General features: G+C 34.5%; 1 protein-coding gene across 8 annotated transcripts in view; it reads right to left on the bottom strand.

Annotated features, from left to right (window-relative positions):
- Nucleotides 1–25,722, bottom strand: part of TRIQK (triple QxxK/R motif containing) — a 103,044-nt gene that overhangs the window by 38,356 nt on the left and 38,966 nt on the right. For 6 of the 8 annotated variants that reach the window (XM_059166043.1, XM_059166044.1, XM_059166046.1 and 3 more), the window contains one exon: nt 15,946–16,027. In XM_059166043.1, coding sequence (XP_059022026.1) covers nt 15,946–16,027 — 82 coding nt within the window. The remainder of the gene's footprint in view (nt 1–15,945; nt 16,028–25,722) is intronic. The other 2 variants (XM_059166047.1, XM_059166051.1) reach the window with 1 other exon arrangement.

Genomic DNA, 25,722 nt, shown 5'->3' with positions numbered 1-25,722 from the left:
TAGCAAGGATTGTTTCTACTGCCTCTAAATTCTGGGTTTGTAGAAAATTGTGTGACCTATGGGAAATACAAATCTTAAGCCTGTAAGACCCAAAAAGAAGGTGTGAGGTCCAAATTGCAGAAATCTTTGGCCAAGAAATAAGTCTAGATTAATGGTCCAAAAATCCCTATTGTCAATAAATAAACACTGCTCTGCAAGTATATTTCACAATTCAGACTGCTTGAACCCCCTACAGAGGGAGAAAACAGAAACAAAAACAAATGACCCTCTGTTGAAGATGACTACACACGCACACACACACACACGGGGCAGGGGTGGGAGTGAATAAACCATAAAAGGACTGAAAAAAAGAAAGAAAGAAAGAAAAAGAAAATAGCATGAAATACAATAAACCAAAATAACAAATGGAAAAATTGGCACCATAAGAAGGAATAGTGGAAGCATCTCAAAGAATATATAAAATTGGTATTTAAAATAAAGAGGAAAGAAACAAAATAAAAATGAATGATTTTTAAAGTGACCAAATTAACCTTTTACACATGACAAAAAAGGTCACTGAGATTATATATCCATGGATCCAACTTAGACATAGTAAATAAATGACTGAGAAAGAAAAAGAATTTGTAAATTTAATCTAAGGGAAGATAAGTCAGAGAAATAACAAACCCAAATATGATAGAAAATTTTTTTAAAGATTTTATTTATTTATGAGAGAGAGAGAGAGAGAGAGAGAGAAAACACATACAAGCAGGGGGAACTGCCTGCAGAGGGAGAAGCAAGCTCCCCACTGAGCAAGGAGCCCAATGTGGGACTCAATTCCAGGACCCTGGGATAATGACCTGAGCCAAAGTCAGGCACTTAAACAACTAAGCCACTGAGGCATCCTTGCAATAGAAGTTTTAAGAGAGAAAATATATAACTATGATTTTAAGAAAAACAAATGTTGTAATATGAAGTCTCAATTTATATATAATAGTAATGCTAGAAAGAAATCAGAGAGAAGGGGGAAAGCCATTATTCAAAAGACAAAAAAAAAAAAAAAAATCAGATATTAAGTACCCAGGACTTAGAAAGACAAGAATATTTAATATGAAGGAGAAAACCGGATTTCGAGTATTTTTTTCTATTTACTAAATAAAAATAAGCATTTGCATTAAATTAAAGCTGAAAAACATTTAAGATAAAAAGAAAAACCTTAAAAACAGGAATGAAAATTAAAAGAAGTGATAATTACATTATCGAAAAATGTCTCATCAGAAATACCAGAAACAAGAAATGAATAAAACAATGCTGTCAAAGTTCTGAGCAGATATACATAATATCAACCAAAAATTATGTATCCAGCTAAACTATAATTCAAAAATAAGTGCAATATAATACTGTCTTATAAACAAAGACCAAGAAATTTTGCCACTAATAGATAACTTGCATGAAGGCAAAATAACAAGGAAACTTGACCAGAAGGCATATGTGAAACACAAAAAGTAATAAAAAAGAGCAAATATGAAGTTAGATCTAAGTAATTACTGATGACTAAAACTAAAAAAGAGCTGTAATAATTGAGTTTGTACTGTTAAAAACAAGAAAGAAATAAAGTAATACACACAATAACATGAGCAACAGGAAGGAGTAATCATATATAGAGTTAAAAATCTTTATATTGTTTTGGATAAACAAAGATATTAATAGGCTTTAAATTTCATTAAGTCAAATACATCACGAATAAAATTTGAGGAAACCAGGAGGAGGAAGAAAATGAAGAGGAAGAAGAGGAGAAACAAAAAGGAGGAGGAGGGGAAGGAGGTAATCGGGGAAGGAAAAGAAGGGAAGGCAGGAAGGTAAAAATAGAAAAAGAAAGGAGAGAGACAGAGAGGGAAGAAGAGAAGAAATGAAATGAAAACATTTCAAAAAACATTTCAAAATTTGAACAATTAAAAAAGCTCCAAATTTCTCAGGTAAGAAGATTTAGGGTAGAGATTAGCAAAAACCACCACAATTAAAAATTACAAAATAAAATCATGGAAATATAACTAGATTTTTCATTCAAATGAAATGATATAGAATTAAATTTGCTTGCTCAAAAATAAGGATTCTTAGGCTATATCAAAAACATAAAACATAATGCTAAAGTTGAGACAAAAGTAAAGCAACAGGAAAGAAAATTAGAATACTAAACAAGAGAAAGGTATTCACCAATATTAATGTAAGACCAAAAAAACGCTCTAAGGAAAATCTTAAATGCATTTTTAGAAATAAAAAGACCATTATTTAATAGAAAAAAGAAAAAATCAGAAATATATAGAAATATAGAAATGCTACACAACAAAAACATAGCCTTAAAATATACAAAGCAAAAACCAATAGAATTACAAAAATTAACATCTCCATCGTCTTAGTGAGAGTATTTTAATTCTCCTTTCTCATAGAATGACAGCTTAAACATTCGTATAAAGTACAAAGTAGATTTGAACACCACAAGTAACATAAGCAGTACAGTATCCTGATGTTAGAGAATACTTATTCCTTTCAAGCATGGATATAAGAACATAAATGAAATTGACCACATACTAAGGAATAGAGAAAAGTTTAATATCACAAACTGACTCTTTAAAGTCTCTGAACAAAAAAACAGTAAGTTGGGGCTCAGTTGGTTAAGCCTCTGCCTTCAACTCAGGTCATGACTCTAAGTCCAGGGGCTGAGTCCCACATGGGGCTCACTGCTCAGCCTGCTTCTCCCATTCCATGACCCCTCCTTCCACTCATACTCTCTCTCTCCATCTCTCACTCTTCAAATAAATAAAATCTTAAAAACAAAAACAATATGTTTAAGAATCAATTCAAATTACATAAATGTATAAATATATATGAAGTACCTATACATGAAAAAAGTATATTTAAAAGTTCAAAAAAGCTCTAAATAAGGTAATGGTGCCAATAATTACATAAAAAAAAAAGATTCAGTAAATGAACACATTATTTTTAAAAAGTTTAAAAAACAAATAGAAAAACACTCATCTTAAATAATTACCAAAGAAAAAGTTAAGAAATGTCAATGAAGGAAATCATAAAGAGTAAAATTATCAAAAAGAAACAGTGGAATATATAAGTACCAAAAGCTAATTCTTTAAAATGTGTACAAAATTAGACATCTCAGTTAATATTGATAAAGACATAGCTAAATAACATCAACTAAAAATAGAAACATAATAAATATTTTTAAAATACTAAAAAAATTTACCCACAACTTTATGAATACATTTAAAAATTTTTCATTCAGCTTTATCACTGAATATGTTACCTAGAGTTGCTCAAAAATATAGATCTATTAATCAATTTTAAAAAAGAGAGAAAATCATTAAAGATCCACTTAAATATAAAGCAACACAGAAGTTTTTTTAGGGACTTTTAGAAACATTCTAGAAGGTTATTTTTACATATTTGTATAACTTATCTCAGAGCATATTAAAGAAGGGTATATTTCCAATTCATTATATAAGTCTTGTATGACATTCAAACTAAAACTGAACAAAGATGGTAAGAGAATGGAGAGACATATGTCAATTTCATAAATAAAAAACAATGTGTAAAAAGTCATAAAATACCAGTAAACTGAAATCAACTGCGTATTTTTAAGAAATCAAAACAGATATTTGCAAATGACAGTACAGACAAAAGGTTGATATCCATGATCTATAAAGAACTCCTCAAACTCAACACACACAAAACAGACAATCATATAAAAAAATGGCAGAAGATATGAACAGACACTTCTCCAATGAAGACATACAAATGGCTATCAGACACGTGAAAAAATGTTCATCATCATTAGCCATCAGGGAGATTCAAATTAAAACCACATTGAGATACCACCTTACACCACTTAGAATGGCCAAAATTAGCAAGACAGGAAACAACATGTGTCGGAGAGGATGTGGAGAAAGGGGAACCCTCTTACACTGTTGGTGGGAATGCAAGTTGGTGTAGCCACTTTGGAGAACAGTGTGGAGATTCCTCAAGAAATTAAAAATAGAGCTTCCCTCTGACCCTGCCATTGCACTCCTGGGTATTTACCCCAAAGATACAGACGTAGTGAAAAGAAGGGCCTTCTGTACCCCAATGTTTATAGCAGCAATGGCCATGGTCAGCAAACTGTGGAAAGAACCATGATGCCCTTCAATGGACGAATGGATAAGGAAGATATGGTCCATATACACTATGGAATATTATGCCTCCATCAGAAAGGATGAATACCCAACTTTTGTAGCAACATGGACAGGATTGGAAGAGATTATGCTGAGTGAAATAAGTCAAGCAGAGAAAGTCAATTATCATATGGTTTCACTTATTTGTGGAGCATAACAAATAGCAAGGAGGACAAGGGGAGATGGAGAGGAGAAGGGAATTGAAGGAAATTGGAAGGGGAGGTGAACCATGAGAGATTATGGACTCTGAAAAACAATCTGAGGGTTTCGAAGGGGTGGGGGGTGGGAGGTTGGGGGATCCAGGGGTGGGTATTGGAAAGGGCATGTATTGCATGGAACACTGGGTATGGTGCAAAAATAATGAATACTGTTATGCTGGAAAAATAAAAAATTTTAAAAAAAGAAATCAAAACAAAATAAGATTTATATCAGCAATGAAAAGAGAGTTTAGAAAATCTATTAATAAAATTTGACAAAATAAATAATATTCTTCTGATAGAAAAAATCTTCAATTAAATTCAACTTAATTCATTACTTTAAAAAATGAAAAAAAAAAAACTCTCATTAAACTAAGAACAAAGGGGAATTTCCTTAGCTCAACAACAAATATGTTCCAAAAACCTAGAAATAACATCACATATAATGGCAAAATGACTGAAACATATCCTTTAAAGTTAGGAATAGAATATGAATATCTCTATTTCTAACTGAAAAACACAACATAACAAAATATAAAAGATTAAATGCAAGAATTAAAATCTTTTAAAGTATACCTATTAGAAGACTATCTTTACAGAAAATTAAAGAGAAATTACAAATTATTACAACTAACAAGAAAAGGAATCCAATTGTTCATATACTCTTATCTGGATAAAATGACAAAGCAGAAAAACTCACCACTAAAAAAAAAAAAAAAAGACCAAAAGGCAGTACCAATGGCTAGGGACCTCATCAATAAGGACATTGGTAATATGTCAGAACTAGAGTTCAGAAGGACAATTATCAAGGTTCTAGCTGGGCTTGAAAAAGACATGGAAGATATTAGGAATCCCTTTCTGGAGAAATAAAAGAACTAAAATCTAACCAAGTTAAAATTTAAAAAGCTATTAATGAGGTGTAATTAAAAAAATGAAGGCTCTTAATGCACGGATAAATGGGGCAGAAGAGAGAATTAGTGATATAGAAGACAAAATAATAGAGAATAAAGAAGCTAAGCAAAAGAGAGGCAAACAACTACTGGACCATGAGGGAAGAATATGAGAGAGAAGTGATACCATAGGATGAAACAATATTAGAATTATTGGGATCCCAGAAGACGAAGAAACAGAGAGAGGGGCAGAAGGTATATTGGAACAAATTAAAATAGAGAATTTCCCTAATACGGCAAAGGGAACAAGCATCAAAATCCAGGAGGCACAGAGAATCCCCTTCAAAATCAATAAAAATTGGTCCACACCACGTCATCTAATAGTAAAACTTACAAGTCTTAGTGACAAAGAGAAAATCCTGAAAGTAGCATGGGACAAGAGGTCTGTAACATACAAGGGTAGAAACATTAGATTGACAGCAGACTTATCCACAGAGACTGGGCAGGCCAGAAAGGACTGGCATGATATATTCAGAGCACTAAACATTAAAAATATGCAGTCAAGAATACTATATCGAGCTAGTTGTCATTGAAAATGGAAGGAGAGATAAAAAGCTTCCAGGACAAAAAACAAACAAACAAACAAAACACCTGAAAGAATTTGCAAACACTAAAACAATCCTACGAATAATATTGAAAGGAGTCCTCTAAGCAAAGAGAGAGCCTAAAAGTAATAGATCAGAAAGGAACAGAGACAATATACAGTAACAATCACCTTACAGGCAATACAATGGAACTAAATTCATATCTTTCAATAGTTACCCTGAATGTTAATGGGCTAAATGCCCCAATCAAAAGATACAGGGTAAGGGCGCCTGGATGGCTCAGTGGGTTAAAGCCTCTGCCTTCGGCTCAGGTCATGATCCCAGGGTCCTGGGATCGAGCCCCGCATCGGGCTCTCTGCTCTGCAGGGAAGCCTGCTTCCTCCTCTCTCTCTCTCTGCCTGCCTCTCTGCCTACTTGGGGTCTCTATCTGTCAAGTAAATAAATAAAATCTTTAAAAAAAAAAAAGATACAGGGTATCAGAATGGATAAAAAAAAAAAATAAGACCCACCAATATGCTGACTACAAGAAACTCATTTTAGACCCAAAGACACCCCCAAATTTAAAGAGAGGGGGTGGAAAACAATTTACCATCCTAATGGACATCAAAAGAAAGCTGGGGTGGCAATCCTTATATAAGATAAATTAGATTTTAAGCCAAGACAGTAATAAGAGATAAGGAAGGACACTATCTCACTAAGGACACTATTTAAAGGGTCTGTCCAACAAGAAGATCTAATGATTTTAAATATCTATGTCCCTAATACAGGAGTAGCCAACCTCATAAAGCAATAACAAAATCAAAGAAACACATTAGTAGTAATAAAATAATAGTAGGGGATTTTAATACCCCCTCAATGAAACAGACAAATCAGTTAAGCAAAAGATCAACAAGGAAATAAAGGGTTTAAATGACAAAGTGGACCAGATGAATATCACAGATATATTCAAAACATTCCATCCCAAAGCAACAGAATACACGTTCCTCTCTAGTGCACATGGAACATTCTCCAGAAGAGATTACATCCTGAGTCACAAATCAGGTCTCAACTGGTACCAAAAGACTGGGATCATTCTCTGCATATTTTAAGACCACAATGTTTTGAAGCTAGAACTCAATCACCAGAGGAAAGTTGGAAAGAACTCAAATACATGGAGGCTAAAGAGCATCCTACTAAAGAATGAATGGTCAACCAGAAAATTAAAGAAGAATTGAAAAATTCATGAAAACAAACGAAGATGAAAACACAACTTTTCAAAATCTTTAGGACACAGCAAAGGTGACCCTGAGAGGAAAGTATATAGTGATACAAGTCTTTCTCAAGAAACAAGAAAGGTCTCAAGTATACAACTCAACCCTGCACCTAAAGCAGCTGAAGAAAGAACAGCAAAGAAAACCTAAACCCAGCAGGAGAAGAGAAATCATAAAGATCAGAGCAGAAATCAATGAAATAGAAACCAAAAGAAATAGTAGAACAAATCAACAAAACTAGGAGCTGGTTCTTTGGAAGAATTAATAAGATTGATAAGCCCCTGGCCAGAATTATCAAAAAGAAAAGAGAAAGGACCCAAATTAATACAATCATGAATTAAAAAGGAGAGATCACAACCAACACCAAAGAAATACAAGCAATTATAAGAACATATTATGAGCAACTATACACCAGCAAATTTGACAACCTGGAAGAAAAAGATGCATTCCTAGAGACATATAAACTACCACAACTGAACCAGGAAGAAATAGAAAACCTGAACAGACCAATAACCAGTAAGGAGATTGAAGCAGTCATCAAAAATCTCCCAAAAACAAGAGCCCAGGGCCAGATGGCTTCCTGGAGGAAGTCTACCAAACACTTAAAGAAAGAATTAATACCTGTTCCCCTGAAACTGTTCCAAAAAACAGAAATGGAAGGAAAGCTTCCAAACTCATTTCATGAGGCCAGCATTATCTTGATTGCAAAACCAAAGACCCTATCAAAAAGGAGAATTACAGACCAATATCCTTGATGAACATGGATACAAAAATTCTCACCAAAATACTAGCCAATAGGATCCAACTGTACATTAAAAGGATTATTCACCATGACCAAATGGAATTGATTCCTGGGCTGCAAGGATGGTTCAACATCTACAAATCAATCAATGTTATACAATACATTAATAGAAGAAAGCACAAGAACCATATGATACTCTCAATAGATGCTGAAAAAGAATTTGACACAGTACAGCATCATTTCTTGATCAAAACTCTTCAAAGTGCAAGGATAGAGGGTACATTACCTCAATACCATCAAAGCCATCTATGAAAGCCAACAGCAAATATCATTCTCAATGGGGCCAAACTGAAAGCTTTTCCCCTAAGATCAGGAACACAGCAGGGCTGTCCACTATCACCACTGCTATTCAACATAATACTAGAGGTCTTAGCCTCAGCAATCAGACAACAAAAAGAAATAAAAGGCCTTCAACTCAGCACAGAAGAAGTAAAACTCTCAGTCTTTGAAGATGACATGATACTTTATGTGGAAAATCCGAAAGACTCTACTCCAAAACTGTTAGAACTCATAGAGGAATTCAGTGAAGTGTCAGGATATAAAATCAGTGCATAGAAATCAGTTGCATTTCTATACACCAACAACAACACAGAAGAAAGAGAAATTAAGGGGTCGATCTCATTTACAATTGCACCCAAAACCATAAGATACCTAGGAATAAACCTAACCAAAGAGGTAAAGAATCTGTACACAGAAAACTATAAAGTACTCATGAAAGAAACTGAGGAAGACACAAAGAACTGGAAAAACATTCCACGCCCATGGATTGGAAGAACAAATAATGTGAAGTGTTTATGCTACCTAAAGCAATCTACACCTTTAATGCAATCCTTATCAAAATACCATCAATGTTTTTCAAGAAATGGAACAAATAATCCTAAAATTTATATGGAACCTAAAAAGACTCCGAATAGCTGGAGGAATGTTGAAAAAGAAAGCCAAAGTTGGTGACATCACAATTCCAGACTTCAAGCTTTATTACAAAACTATGATCATCAAGACAGTACAGTACTGGCATAGAAACAGATACATAGATCAATGGAACAGATTAGAGAGTCCAGAAATAGACCTTCAATTCTAATGTCAACTAACCTTCAACAAAGCAGGAAAGAATGTCCAATGGAAAAAAGACAGTAATCTTCAACAAATGGTGTTGGGAAACTTGGGACAGCCACATGCAGAAAAATGAAACTGGGCCATTTCCTTACACCACACACAAAAGTAGACTCAAAATGGATAAAAGACTTCACTGTGAGACAGTAATCCAACAAAATCCTTGAGGAGAACACAGGCAGCAACCTCTTCGACCTCAGCTGCAGCAACTTTTTCCTAGAAACATTGCCAAAGGCAAGGGAAGCAAGGGAAAAAAATAAACTACTGGGACTTCATCAAGATCAAAAGCTTTTGCACAGCAAAGGAAACAGTCAACCAAACCAAAAGATGACTGACAGAATGGGAGAAGATATTCACAAGTGATATATCAGATAAAGGGCTAGTATCCAAAATCTATAAGAACTTATCAAACTCCACACCCAAATAACAAATAATCCAATCAAGAAATGGGCAGAAGACATGAACATACATTTCTGCAAAGTGGACATCCAGATGGCCAACAGGCACATGGAAAAGTGCTCAACATCACTCCACATCAGGGAAATACAAATCAAAACCAGAATGAGATACCACTTCACACCAGTCAGAATGGCTAAAATTAACAAGTCAGGAAATGACAGATGTTGGTGAGGATGCGGAGAAATCCTCCTCCTCCTGGAGGTTCCCCTCCTACACCACTGGTGGGAATGCAAGCTGGTGCAGCCACTCTGGAAAACCGCATGGAGCTTCCTCAAAAAGTGGAAAATAGAGCTAACCTATGACCCATTAATCACACTACTGGGTATTTACCCCAAAGATACAAATGTAGTGATCAGAAGGGGCACGTGCACCCATGTGCACCCATATGTTTATAGCAGCAATGTCCACAATAGCCAAACTATGGAAAGAACCTAGATGTCCATCAACAGATGAATGAATAAAGAAGATGTGATGTACATATATACACACATACACAATGGAATACTATGCATTCATCAAAAGAAACAAAATCTTGCCATTTGCAATGACATGGATGGAACTAGAGGGTATTATGCTGTGCAAAATAAGTCAATCAGAGAAAGACAATTATAATATGATCTCTCTAACATGAAGAATTTGAGAGGCAGGGCAGGAGGTTGTGGGGAGTAGGGAAGGAAAAAATGAAACAAGATAGGATCGGGAGGGAGACAAACAGTAAGAGATTCTTAATCTTACAAAACAAACTGAGGGTTGCCAGGGGAAGGGGGATATGGAGAGGGTGGTTGTGTTATGGACATTAGGGAGGGTATGTGCTATGGTGAGTGCTGTAAAATGTGTAAGCCTGATGATTCACAGACCTGTACCCCTGGGGCAAATAATACATTATTTGTTAATTAAAAACAAAACAAAATAAAATAAAGATAGAGGGAACATACCTCAAAAACATAAAGGCCATATACAAAAGACTCACAGCTAATATCATCCTTAAAGGGGAAAAACTGAGAGCTTTTCCTCTATGATCAGGAACAAGAACGGGATGTCCACTCTCACCATTGTTATTTACCATAGTACTGGAAGTCCTAGCCTTATCAGTCAGACAAGAAAAAGAAATTAAAGGCATCCAATTGCCAAGGGAGAAGTCAAACTCACTATTTGCAGGCATGATATTCTGTGCAGAAAACCTGAAAGGCTCCACCAAAAAAATTGCTAGAACTGATACACGAATTCAAGAACATCACAGAACACAAAATCATCTGTTGCATTTCTATACACCAATAATGAAGAAAGAAATAAAAAACAAGGAATTGAGCCCCTTTATAACTACACCAAAACCCAGAAGATATCTAGAAATAAACCTAACCAAAAACGTAAAAGATCCATACTCTGGAAACTATAGAACGCTTATGAAAGAAATTGAGGAGGATACAAAGGAATGAAAAAACATTCCATCCTCACAGATTGGAAGAACAAATATTGTTGAAATGTTGACACTGGCTGTAGCAATTATTTACTAGACAAGGAAAAGAAAAGCAAAAATGAACTACTGGTAATCCATCTAGATAAAAAGCTTCTGCACAGAGAAGGAAACGATCAACAAAACTAAAAGGCAACCTATGGAACAGGAGAATTTGATATGCAAATGACATATCAGCTAAAGGGTTAGTATCCAAAATCTATAAAGAGCTTATCAAACTCAGCATGCAAAAAATAAATAATCCAGTTAAGAAATGGGCAAAAAAAAAAAAAAAAAAGAAATGGGCATAAGACATGAATAGACATTTTTCCAAAGAAAATTCCATTTCTATTATGTATACACACACACACACACACACAATGGTATATTATTTAATTACTCAGGCATCAAAAAGAATGAAATCTTGCCATTTGCAATGATGTGGATAGAGCTAAGGGGATTATGCTAAGCGAAATAAGTCAGAGAAAGACAAATATTGTATGATTTTACTGATGTGTGGAATTAATTTAAGAAACAAAATGGGTGGGGGGAACCAAGAAACAGGCTCTTAACTATAGAGAAGAAGCATGATTAGCAGTGAGAGGTGGCTGGGGGATAGGTTAAATAGGTGATGGGAGTTAATAAGTATACTTGCTGTGAGGAGCACTAGGTGTTGCATGAAAGTGTTAAATCACTAAGTTGTACACCCAAAATTAATACTACAGTGTATGTTAACTAACTGGAATTTCAATAAAAACTTTTAAAAATGGAATGATAATATCATAAAAGAAAGAAACAGAACTTGCCACAAGTAGACATACACTCTAAGAAATTCCAAAAAAATGTTCACCAGGCACAAAGAACATGATTTCAGATTTTAGGTCTGGGATGTAAATGAGAATTAAGAGCAGGGTAGTGGTAAATATGTACATAATTGTATGAGCTTTGACTGAATGAACTATAATAGAAATGTCTTAGGAATTTTAAAAATAGAACTAAGAAATGGAAGCTTCATATTTTGTTATTTCTAAATTAGGGGCAGAGAGAGGTCCCTCAAACTCTCCTGATAGCCAAAATGCTATTATTCTGTCAATTCCATGAACTCAAATCTTGTGACTCAATTATCTTTACATCTGCCAGTACCTAATATAGTCTTTAACCCTAGAAAAGTGGTATAGTAAAGGGATTATGTGGTCATTGCTTGGAATTGAATCCTGGCTGTACTTTCTACCAATTGTAGAACCTTGGAAAACTTTTTTAACCCATCTGTGCCAAGTCTTCCTGATATGTATAATGGAGTTATATAATAGTAGTTGCTTTTTTACCTATTATGAAAATAAAATAAGATGTGCCTGGCACAAGATGCTTAATACTGTTAGCAACTTATATTATGTACGAAAATAGAGATTTACAGGTAAATTAGTTGTGTTTTGTAATGATTAACCTTATACATATAAATATTGTTTAGCCTGATATAATTAATGACATATACTTAGAATATATCTTAATTATGTTAAAGCAGTTTTTAAAATTCTCCTCCAATCTTGAAATAATTTATCCCTAGAATAATACATGCTGTATTGGGCAATATTACTCTCTATTCATATGATATTATATCTGAAGAAAATTTATTTCTCCTTTAAGCCAGAAATATTTCAGAATATTGTTTTTCTTAGGTGCATTGCCTTGAAATTGAGAAGGTACTTCATCTTCACTACACATTTCAAATTCACACTAGAGTAATTAAAACAGTGTCCATTTAATATGAGGATTCTGTATCTACAAGGTGTTTCCAGTCATTAGCCCATTTGATTCTTACCTGAGCGAAGAATATTGTGAAGAAAGCTTTTATGAAAGCCATTAATCATTGTCATTTAGTACATAATTGAAAATGCAAACTTTTAGCAGAAGATAAATTAAACAGTGATATTAAAATCATCATTCAAAAACTGGCACTGGTATTGGTATTACTAAATATAGTTATTGACTGACCATACAAAAATTATATAAATAAGTGAGATTTCATAACAAGAGGACATTGCACACATGTAATACCACTATTCTTTGTGAATGTTTATTAAGTAGCAATTGAATTAGCTTAAAAAACTATGATACTATTTTATTTATATATTTTATATATATTTTTATATATTTTATATAATATATAATAAAAATGTTATATTTATTATATATATTTATATATTTTCTTACCACCAATACTGAAATATCTCTTCAAGATAATTATGGCTGATTTATTCCCTCCTCACATTTTTTATCAGATCTGGGAAACATCTGCATAGGACTCCATTTAAGGGAGACAGTGCTGGAGATAAATCTATCATCATCAGTATGAGCTCAGTCTTATGGTATTTTCTAACTGTGATACAGAAAATCAGATAATCCTTCCTTGAGAAAATCCTTGAATTAGTTACTATCTTAATTAGTTTTTATTAATTTACTAGTCAGTATCTTTTCTATTCCATTTCTCTATCTTTACAAAAAACTTATATATATCATAATATTCTATGGTATATGCATAAAAATCTTAACTCAGTCCATTATCCTTAAAAGTAGTGAACAAAAACATCATCACTCTTTTACTTTTAATATACTGTGTTTGATTATGATTACTCTGTTTGTAAAATACACACAGGATAACTCATATCCATGCAACACTCTAGTTTACTAACTGGTCTGACACTTCTTATGGATCTCCAAAGAACCTTGTGAGACAGGTGGATCTTGTGCAGCTAATATTTTCAAGAGGAAGTAAAACAGGAAAGAGAACTTTGTATGGGAATATATGCATATCACAGCACTCTCTGAACAGTTTAGAATAAGAAAAGGGTGGAGTCCTCATAATTATATTACTTTGTCTCATCTTTTCTTGGTTCTAATAAATATGAATAGAAGTAAATAAAAGTATGCCATGTTTATAAAAGAGAAGAATTTAGATTTTAATATCTAATCTCCAAAATTGATAGATAAAAGTCAATTTCAATAAAAACTTTACAGGCTACTTATTTTTTTATTTTAGAAAAAATTCATCTGTGGTGATAGAAATCTGAACAGTAGTAGCATATGAAGGTAGGTAGAGACTGACTGGAAGCAGATATGAAGAACTGCCTGAGAAAATGGAAATGCTTCTATTTTGATTGGCATTTCTGGTTACATGGGTATGTACACTTGTCAAAATCCTAAGAATTGTGTGAAATAAGTCAAGCAGAGAGAGTCAATTCTCATATGGTTTCACTTATTTGTGGACCATAACAAAAAGCATGGAGGACATGGGGAGTTAGAGAGAAAGGGGTTGGGGTAAATTGGAAGGGGAGGTGAATCATGAGAGATTATGGACTCTGAAAACAAGGGGTTTGAAGTGGCGGGGGGGTGGGAGGTCTGGGTACCACGTGGTGGGTATTATAGAGGGCACTGATTGCATGGAGCACTGGGTGTGGTGAAAAAATAATGATACTGTTATGCTGAAAATAAATAAATGAAAAAAAAAAAGCCAAAAAAATTCTAAGAATTGTATATTTAAGAGTTGGATTGTGAATTGATCCACGATATGGCTATTCTTTATGTGGTCAGCATATCTCATTTGATCAGAGACTTTAATCTGATAAATCAGTCCTGTTTAAACACAAAAATAACACAGCAACCTACACTATTTATTCATCAGACATCCTCTAAGTGAAGGAAAGAGGAATATAACCCCCTGAAAAAAATCAAACATCATAAACCATCCCTCAAGAAATTTAATCCAGTTAGAAATACTTTTTTAAATTTGCTTTTATCTGACAACCAGTTAGATGAGTTAGGTCATTTTGTAAGACTTTCAATTTAATTTTTTTTATTGTAATAGTTGGTGGTTTTGTTTTTATTTTTGTTTATTCAGATTTCTTCTTTCATGAGTTGCTTCTTCATGTTTTGTACCCGTTTTACTTTTGGATTTCCAGACTACTTTGTTTATTTACTTATAGTAGGATTTTATTTTTCTACGTATAAACCTTTAATTGGTTATATATATTCTAAATATTATTTAATATTCCTTTCATTTTGCACTGCTTTTGTTTTACAGAAATATCTTTATGGTGTGCACCTTATAGATCACATTTATAAAATGGTATCAATAATTTCTTTTGGTATCAATAACTTCTACATATTTTCTGTCTTCTATTGTAACTTCTCTCTTTATCCTTCAGTTTTTTAGAAGAGGTTTTTTACTAACTGCTATTTTTTTATTTCCAAAGTAGGAATGAATGGAAGTGAGTAGGAATATGTAAAAAGAGAGGGTGCAAGATGGGAAAGGGTAGGTTAACTTTTTTGCTTCTAAACGATTTCTGATTTACTACACTTTGCTCAAAGTTGTAGCTATAGGATATAGATTCTTTAAAATTGGGGGAACTTGGTTTGTGACTTTGTATGTGGGTAATTTTTGATAAATACTTCATGTGCTCTTGAAAAGAATGGGTAGAAAATCTTGTACTTAGAGTATAATCTAAAATAAGTAAGCTTTCTGTTATTTTTTTATGTTGACTAATCTCCTTTTCTCTAGCCCACTATCTTACTAAAGTAAAATTTTGAAGAAGAATTTCAGGCTTATCAAATTATTGTCATTGAGTCAACAAAATTAAAAGTTTTTACATGGATAAAAATAAATGATTTAATAGATAATAACACTAAAAATACCATGTAAGAACATCTGGCCTTAAGAAACATAATAAAATGTATTTTTGATTGTATTAAATTAATAAAAATTATAAGAGCTCTGAAAATCACAAGTACACAAAGCGTATTTCTCTACTGGTAAGCAGGCTACACTTATTTTTTGCTCTTTAAAAATATATAGTCCTTCATTATTCATACTCTGTGTATCATATGTATTAAGGAAAAGTTATTTTCTTAATATCACACATCATTCTTTTTTCTTTATCTTAATTCCCAGGAATGTATCAAAGGGAATTCATTGCTTACCAATTTGCTTTCTGTACTGATCAACAGGAAGTTTTATAGTAGAGGCATCTTTTCTACCCATCTTTGATCTCCAAAATGCCTGCTGCAAAAAAAGAAAATAATTATGTTAAAATCCTAAAAAATCAAAAGGACTATCTACAAACTTCAGGAATAATTTATCCCATAAAATTCATTTTTAAAGCAATGGGTTAAAATGTCTTTGACTATTCCCATTAGATATCAGTAAAGAACATAAATTCTTTCAAATAAATTATCAAGGATATAATTGCTGGTAATTAAATTTCCCAATTATTTGTTCTTTGTAACATTCATTTTATCAAGTACTATAAATACTCAATTAAACCAAACTGTTAAAAGTATTATCTGTAAATGTGAAAACCATGTACCATTGATTCATTTGGGTTAGGGTTGCAGGCATGCTCTTGCAACCATTCTGTTACACAAAAAGTTTGAATCTCAAATACTTTGAATCTTGTTTTAAAAAGCATGACAGGGAAGGAGTCAAGATGGTGAAGTAGCAGCAGGCTGAGACTACTTCAGGTAGCAGGAGATCAGCTAGATAGCTTATCTAAAGATTGCAAACACCTACAAATCCATCGGCAGATCGAAGAGAAGAAGAACAGCAATTCTAGAAACAGAAAATCAACCACTTTCTGAAAGGCAGGACTGGCGGAGAAGTGAATCCAAAGCAACGGGAAGATAGACCCCGGGGGGAGGGGTCGGCTCCCGGCAAGCTGCGGAGCAATGGAGCACAAAATCAGGACTTTTAAAAGTCTGTTCTGCTGAGGGACATCACTCCAGAGGCTAAACCGGGGTGAAGCTCACGCGGGATCAGCGTGGCCTCAGGTCCCGCAGGGTCACAGAAGGATCGGGGGTGTCTGAGTGTCGCAGAGCTTACCGGTATTAGAACGGGGAAGCCAGCTACAGAGACAGAGCCAACAGTGAGCTCACAGCTTGGGGTTACCTTGAACCGGTCGCAGACTGGGTGAGCTCGGAGCGGGGCCGGAGGTCAGGCAGATGGGAGTTACTGAGCGCTGTTCTCTGAGGGCGCACTGAGGAGTGGGGCCCTGGGCTCTCGGCTCAACCCAGCCGGAGACCAGGAGGCTGCCATTTTTATTCCCATCCTCCAGAACTCTACGGAAAGCGCTCAGAGAACAAAAGCTCCTGAAAGCAAACCCCAGTGGATTACTCAGCCCGGCCCCTGGTAAGGGCGGTGCAATTCCACCTGGGGCAAAGACACTTGAGAATCAATACAACAGGCCCCTCACCCAGAAGATCAACAAGAAATCCAGCCAAGACCAAGTTCACCTACCAAGGAGTGCAGTTTCAATACCAAGAAGAGCAGCAGAATTCCAGTGGAGGAGAAAGCAAAGCACAGAACTCATGGCTTTCTCCCCATGATTCTTTAGTCTTACAGTTAATTTAATTGTTTTTTCTTTTTCAATTTTTTTTCTCTTCTTCTGCTAAAAATTAATTTAACTTTTACCCTTTTCTTTTTTAATTATTTTTAATTAGTTTATCTAATATATATTTTTTTTCTTTTTTATACTTTTTCTTTATTCGTTTTCTTTAATTGTTTCTTTTCTTTTCTTTTCTTTTCTTTTTTCTGAACCTCTTTTTATCCCCTTTCTCCCCCCTCACGATTTGGGATCTCTTCTGATTTGGTTAAAGCATATTTTCCCGGGGTTGTTGCCACCCTTTTAGTATTTACTTGCTCCTTCATATACTCTTATCTGGACAAAATGACAAGGCAGGAAAACTCACCACAAGAAAAAGAACAAGAGGCAGTACCAAAGGCTAGGGACCTAATCAACACAGACATTGGTAATATGTCAGATATAGAATTCAGAATGACGATTCTCAAGGTTCTAGCCTGGCTTGAAAAAGGCATGGGAGATATTAGAGAAACACTCTCAGGAGATATAAAAGCCCTTTCTGGAGAAATAAAAGAACTAAAATCTAACCAAGTTGAAATCAAAAAAGCTATTAATGAGGTGCAATCAAAAATGGAGGCTCTCACTGCTAGGATAAATGAGGCAGAAGAAAGAATTAGTGATATAAAAGACCAAATGACAGAGAATAAAGAAGCTGAGCCAAAGAGGGACAAACAGCTACTGGAACATGAGGGGAGAATTCGAGAGATAAGTGACACCATAGGACGAAACAACATTAGAATAATTGGGATTCCAGAAGAAGAAGAAGAAAGAGAGAGGGGACCAGAAGGTATACTGGAGAGAATTATAGGAGAGAATTTCCCCAATATGGCAAAGGGAACAAGCATCAAAATTCAGAGGTGCAGAGAACGCCCTTCAGAATCAGTAAGAATAGGTCCACACCCTGTCACCTAATAGTAAAATTTACAAATCTTAGTGACAAAGAGAAAATCCTGAAAGCAGCTTAGGAAGAAAAGTCTGTAACATACAATCGTAAAAATATTAGATTGGCAGTGGACTTATCCACAGAGACCTGGCAGGCCAGAGAGAGCTGGAATGATATATTCAGAGCACTAAACGAGAAAAACATGCAGCCAAGAATACTATATCCAGCTAGGCTACCATTGAAAAGAGGAGAGATAAAAAGTTTCCAGGACAAAAAAAAACTAAAAGAATTTGTAAGCACCAAACCAGCTCTACAGGAAATATTGAAAGGGGTCCTCTGAGCAAAGAGAAAGCCTACAAGTGGTATATCAGAAAGGAGCAGAGACAATATAGAGTAACAGTCAATACAACGGCAATACAGGCAATACAACGGCACTAAATTCATATCTCTCAATAGTTACCCTGAATGTTAATGGGTTAAATGCCCCAATCAAAAGACATAGGGTATCAGAATGGATAAAAAAACAAAACCCGTCTATATGTTGCCTACAAGAAACTCATTTTAACCTCGAAGACACCTCCAGATTTAAAGTGAGGGGGTGGAAATGAATTTACCCTGCTAATGGACAGACATCAGAAGAAAGCTGCGGTGGCAATCCTTATATCAGATCAATTAGATTTTAAGCCAAAGACTATAATAAGAGATGAGTAAGGACACTATATCATACTCAAAGGGTCTGTCCAACAAGAAGATCTAACAATTTTAAATATCTATGCCCCCAACGTGGGAGCAGCCAACTATAAAAACCAGTTAATAACAAAATCAAAGAAACACATCAACAATAGTACAATAACACTCCCCTCACTGAAATGGACAGATCATCCAAGCAAAAGATAAACAAGGAAATAAAGGCCTTAAATGACACACTGGACCAGATGGACATCACAGATATATTCAGAACATTTCATCCCAAAGCAACAGAATACACATCTTCTCTAGTGCACATGGAACATTCTCCAGAATAGATCACATCCTTGGTCCTAAATCAGGTCTCAACCAGTATCAAACGATTGGGATCATTTGCTGCATATTTTCAGACCACAATGCTCTGAAGTTAGAACTCAACCACAAGAAGAAATTTGGAAAGAACCCAAGTACGTGGAGACTAAACAGCATCCTTCTAAAGAATGAATGGATCAACCAGGAAATTAAAGAAAAATTGAAAAAAATCATGGAAACAAATGATAATGAAAACAACGGCTCAGAATCTGTGGGACACAACAAACGCAGTCCTGAGAGGAAAATATATAGCGGTACAAGCCTTTCTCAAGAAACAAGAAAGGTCTCAGGTACACAACCTAAGCCTATACCTAAAGGAGCTGGAGAAGAACAAGAAAGAAACCCTAAACCCAGCAGGAGAAGAGAAATCAAAAAGATCAGAGCAGAAATCAATGAAATGGAAACCCCCCCCAAAAAATAGAACAAATCAACAAAACTAGGAGCTGGTTCTCTGAAAGAATTAATAAGATTGATAAACCCCTGGCCAGACTTATCAAAAAGAAAAGAGAAAAGAACCAAATAAATAAAATCATGAATGAAAGAGGAGAGATCACAACTAACACCAAAGAAATACAAACAATTATAAGAACATACTATGAGCAACTCTACACCACAAATTTGACAATCTGGAAGAAATGGATGCATTCCTAGAAACATATAAACTACCACAACTGAACCAGGAAGAAATAGAAAACCTGAACAGACCCATAACCAGTAAAGAGATTGAAACAGTCATCAAAAATCTCTAAACAAACAAAAGCCCAGGGCCAGATGGCTTCCTGGGGGAATTCTACCAAACATTTAAAGAAGAACTAATTCCCATTCTCTCGAAACTGTTCCAAAAAATAGAAATGGAAGGAAAACTGCCAAACTCATTTTATGAGGTCAGCATCACCTTGATCCCAAAACCAGACAAGGATCCTAGCAAAAATGAGAGCTATAGACCAATATCCTTGATGAACACAGATGCGAAAATTCTCACCAAAGTACTAGCCAATAGGATTCAACAGTACATTAAAAGGATTATTCACGGGGCGCCTGGGTGGCTCAGTGGGTTAAGCCTCTGCCTTCATTCAGCTCAGGTCATGATCCCAGGGTCCTGGGATCGAGCCCCACATCGGGCTCTCTGCTCAGCGGGGAGCCTGCTTCCTCCTCTCTCTCTCTGCCTGCCTCTCTGCCTACTTGTGATCTCTCTCTGTCAAATAAATGGATAAAATCTTTAAAAAAAAAGAAAAAAAAGGATTATTCACCACGACCACTTCACCACTATGAAGTGTGTAAACCTGAAAATTCACAGACCTGTACCCCAGGGGATAAAAATATATGTTTATAAAATAATAACAATAATAATAATAATAATAAAAAGCATGACAGGTAAGAAAATTGCATAAATATGAGTTCTAGTTCTGTCTCTCCTTCTGTAAACAGTATAAATGACTACCATTTACTAATATTCTCATGCTTATTCATTACATGCACTGGTTGATTTAATCCACAACACATCTTTCAATCTTACTATTTCTATTGAATTTAAATATGTGGCAGACGTGTGGAATTTAAGAAACAAAACAAATGGGCAAGGGGGGAGAGGGGGAAGGACAGGAGAGAGAGGCAAACCAAGAAAAAGACTCTTAACTATAGAGACCACACTTATGGCTACCAGAGGGGAAGTGGGTGAGGGGATGGGTGAGGTAGGTGGTAGGGATTAAGGAGGACACTTGTGAGGGCGTACATACAAGTTATTGTATGGAAGAGCTGAATTACTGTATTATTCATCTGAAATATTACACTGCCAACTAACTGGAATTGAAATAAAAACTTTAAAAAATTGAATTTGGCAGAAATGCACTATCACATGGAACTAATCAGAAATAGCTAAGAAGGATACTAAAATCTGAGGGAATTTTATTTGCAACTTTACCTAAAACAATAAGTGAATTAAAATGAATCCTTGGACCCCTAAACTTAAACCAGCAGATTGCAGCCCCCAAGGAAGCAAACTGTAGATTTGGAATATCCACTTCATATGTGACCAGAAAGGAGAACCATCCAGAAGGTGAGGGCCATAAAGAACAATGGACAAGGAAACTTCTTTAAAAAACCATAATTGAGGGTCCAAGGAAGACACTTCTGTCTGCACAATGGGCCTTATCAGTGGTCTCGTGCACAGCAGGTTTCATTATCATGCTACATCAGTGCTTCCTGGTATGTTTCCCATTCCCCCCATTCTTCCTTCTTTAAATGGGAGATATGAAGCAGTCATCTTCTGCTGCACCATTAGCAAAATTTAATAGTCTGTAAACTTCAAGGAAACACATTCCAACCTAAGAGGGATCTTTGACTTATCCTGGCCACAATAAGTGGGTAACTTTAGGATCTTCCTACCAAAGAGTCAGGGAAAAGGATGTGCATGGCTATTTCATGACCAGAAAGGTAGACTACAGGAAAAATTCCTAGTTACTTACTAGAATACATGTTCTTCTTCATTTTTTAGGGTTTTTTGTTTTGTTTTGCTCCTGAGCTCACCTGACAACTTTTCCAGCCTCCTTTGATGTTAGCTGTGGGGATGTGACTGAGTTTCAGCCAACAGAATATGAATAGTGTTTTCTACTTCTAGAATCAACCTACAAAAACTTTCTATATGTACCCATGCATCTGGATAAAATGGAGATGACCCCCTGAGCAATGCTGGAAATAATCTAATGAGGATGGCAGAGCCTGTGACTTCACACCACTGTGAGAACAAGAAATAACTTGTAGCATTTGAGCCTTTATATACTTTATATTTATCTGTTACAGTAAGTAGTATCACCCTAATGTAAGTATGTATAGATGTCTCCATATAAATTATTAAACTGTAATTTTCCTAAAGCATTATTAAGGTTCTCAAATGCCAAATGTCTTTGAAATATGTTCAGTTCAAACTGTATTGTTTATTTATATATGTGGTCACACAGAGCAATCCTAACGATACCACCTAACACAGTAAAAGGCATCCCCAAATTAACAATTACTACTTATGTGTAAGAAAACTATAAATACTGCTAAAAATATGTTTTTCTATTCATAATAGTCTTCACATTTAATATTATGGTAATATTTAAGAATGTGCAAAGTAAGACAAAAAATCAAATAAATTAAATCTTCACCTCATAAACCATGTAGCTATCACATCTAAGGTAATACAACGTTAAAATCTCAGAAATGAAACCAAGTCATCACCTAATCCTATATTCTCACTTGTTATTATTTAGAACATTAATATAAGCATCACAAAAAATATCAATAGATATGATATAATTTATTCATGTAGCAACCATTTGCATAGTGTTTTGCATTTACTAATTGTAAAAGGGAGTCAAGTTATTTTAATCTTGCTTACGTGGGGCTAGAAAAAATATCACTCCATTTTAAGAGAGAAGTTAGTTTAAATAAATAAATACAAACACATTATTCCCTCTTCAATTTAGTTTTGTCTGTGCTTTTATGGAAAATTTTTTTTTTTTTTTTTAAGATTTTATTTATTTATTTGACAGAGAGAAATCACATGTAGATGGAGAGGCAGGCAGAGAGAGAGAGAGGGAAGCAGGCTCTCCGCCGAGCAGAGAGCCCGACGCGGGACTCGATCCCAGGACCCTGAGATCATGACCTGAGCCGAAGGCAGCGGCTTAACCCACTGAGCCACCCAGGCGCCCCGGGAAAATTTTTTAAAAAGAAAATTCCTAAGGCCACCTACCAAACAGCCACTTACTATGCTTCCCTCAATTCCTGCTTGGTTATTTAAACCAAAATCCTAACAGAGATAATACTTCAAAGGCCAGTATCTTATTCATTCCTTACCTGTAGTAAATAAAAAAGGAAGAGCTCCATTGAGAATATTTTTTCAACAAAAGGAATTAGATTTTACTTATTTTAAAATGTACTTTAAATAAACAAAGTGATACCAAAAAAGCTAAACAACCTATATTTTATAAAAGCTTATACTCTAGGAATTGATACATTTTATATGTATATAACCTGTGACTATAAAATCTTTAAAAGAATTTCAACCTAAGAGATACTCTAAGGAGTAACTAGCCTTGAATTTTTGTTCCCAATGATTTTGGTGACTGATAATTCTTAACCAAAATTTCAAAAATTTAAACTTTGTTCTCTGAAATTATTCTACTCTATTCTTTATTCAGTCTACTTTTTAAGCAAAATACAATTTTTACCAAATGATGAAGCAAAAAAAAGTCTAAAGAACACACCCATGCACAAATGACTTACATTTTATTAGCTGTAATAAATACAAAAAGGTAGAAAATATTTTACTTTCCTAATAAACACATTGAGGCTATTTTAAATGATCTAAAGAGATTCCCATTCATTTGTATGTTGCAAACTGTCAGTGCCTCAGACATCTAGAACCTCTAAAATGTTCTGACTTCTCTTTGTTCTTCAAAGCCTTGCAGTAATCATCTTTCATTTCTATTGCTTTGATGGTGAGATAGCAAACTCCCAAGAAATCCAGGGAGACATTAGCACGTAGAGCCGCAATTTCTAATAAGGCAGCCATTTGCATACAAGATCAGCCACAATTTAAAATGTGTTGTGATAGATGCGGAAAGGGAATAACAGATTTATATTAGCATGTACAATACCAAGATTGTTTTCACAATTTAATTCCTTGGAGATTACATCTCATCACCTTCTTTTATAAAGAACACTGCATTCCCTGAGGAACTAAGTTGCTCTGAGACCCAGCTAAACTAAAATATGGATTAATAAGATAATATTTATTATTTATGAATTTCGCTGTAGGAATGATTTCAGATTAAATCATCAGAGAAGTTTTTAACATTCTTGAAACTTGATAACACATACTTAAGGAGAAAAAAATGCTAATTTTATTTAATGCCTAAATTGCATATTAAAATATTTCATAATTAATTTTTATTTAATTAAAACTTTACACTCTTCAGGACTTTTCAGATTAAAGAGAGTGTTTTTGTTTTTAATATCCTTTCTTAACCTGAATTTTACACAGCAATTTGCCACACGTATTTTTAAATACAATATGTGACCTTTAAAAACAAACAAAGGTAATGCAATATCCTATCACATTCTGACCAAGTTACTTTATTGCTCATTTATACCTTTTTTATGAAATCCAGAAAGAACAAGTAAAGAAATAAGAAACCTGAAGCCTCCACATATGTCTCTGCTTCCAGAAAAAGCATTCAATCCAGACTGTGACATTTAAATACAGATCAAAACACAGGTTATTAAAAAATTCAACCCATGACCACAGAAAACATAATCATCTCAGTTTTTAAGGCTAAAAGACCCTTCCTTAAGAAAATTCTTACTTTAAAATGAAGTTATAAATAGGCAGAAGATCTGCCTATTTGTTTATGACTAGATGAGAATTGAGAACCAATCATAAAAATAAAATATTATGCTGATGTTGGGATGAACAAAGTAGTGAATAAATAAAGAAGGCACTTGTCCCTGATCTGATGCATTCATTATTCCCAAACTGATGGTTTAAAAACTCAAAGCTGATCATGAAAGCAACATATTTAAGTCATCCAAATAATGGCCCATTTCCCAGATAAAACTCTTAATATACAGAACCATTAATAACACAACTTTGTCATGTGTTCCTTAATCATGTTCTGGTGCACTATCAAATTCAGATTTTAGTTCCATGATTTTGACAAGTTCATTCACATTTTTATGGATTTACTCATGCTCTACTACGTACTTTAAGTGTCATTTCCATATTCCCCCACTTGTGGAATCTGTATTTTAATATTTCAAGCAAAAGCACATGATTCAGATCGCCAGAGATAATTCTCCACACTTAAGGAAATGAAAAAAATAAGTAGTTTAGGAGACAATCTAAGTGTGACACAGTAGACAATGTACACTTTGACATAAATATAATATCGAAATAATTATTACAAGCAGGAACAAATTCCTGTTGTGTAAAACTGGAGAGCTAACCAGTGGTCTTCTTAATGTTTTCAGGGATCAAAGTGACTACCTACCTCATCTTCACTTTATTAATTTCCTTTACAGCTGCAGAAAAAAATATGTCAAAATTTGAATATGTGAAAAAGTGATTCTTAAGATCCTGATAACTATGCAACACTGATATAAAAATTCATAAGAAAAGAAGCTACAAAATAGTTAGCTGTGTAACCCCCAAAAGTCATATACCAGGAAAGGAATCTTAGTTGTTGGGACTCATCCTTCAGCCATATGAGGGAACTAAAATGAATACAGTATTAACAAACAGTGCTGGAACAACTGTATATCCTTATGGGAAAACAAAGCCAAAATTAGACCCCTATCTCACACCACATATAAAAATCAATTGAGGATAGGGGCACCTGGGTAAGTTAGGTGGTT

Source organism: Mustela lutreola, chromosome 3 (assembly GCF_030435805.1).
Source record: "Mustela lutreola isolate mMusLut2 chromosome 3, mMusLut2.pri, whole genome shotgun sequence".
NCBI classification, from domain to species: domain Eukaryota; kingdom Metazoa; phylum Chordata; class Mammalia; order Carnivora; family Mustelidae; genus Mustela; species Mustela lutreola.
This window is presented reverse-complemented; position numbering and strand designations above follow the sequence as displayed.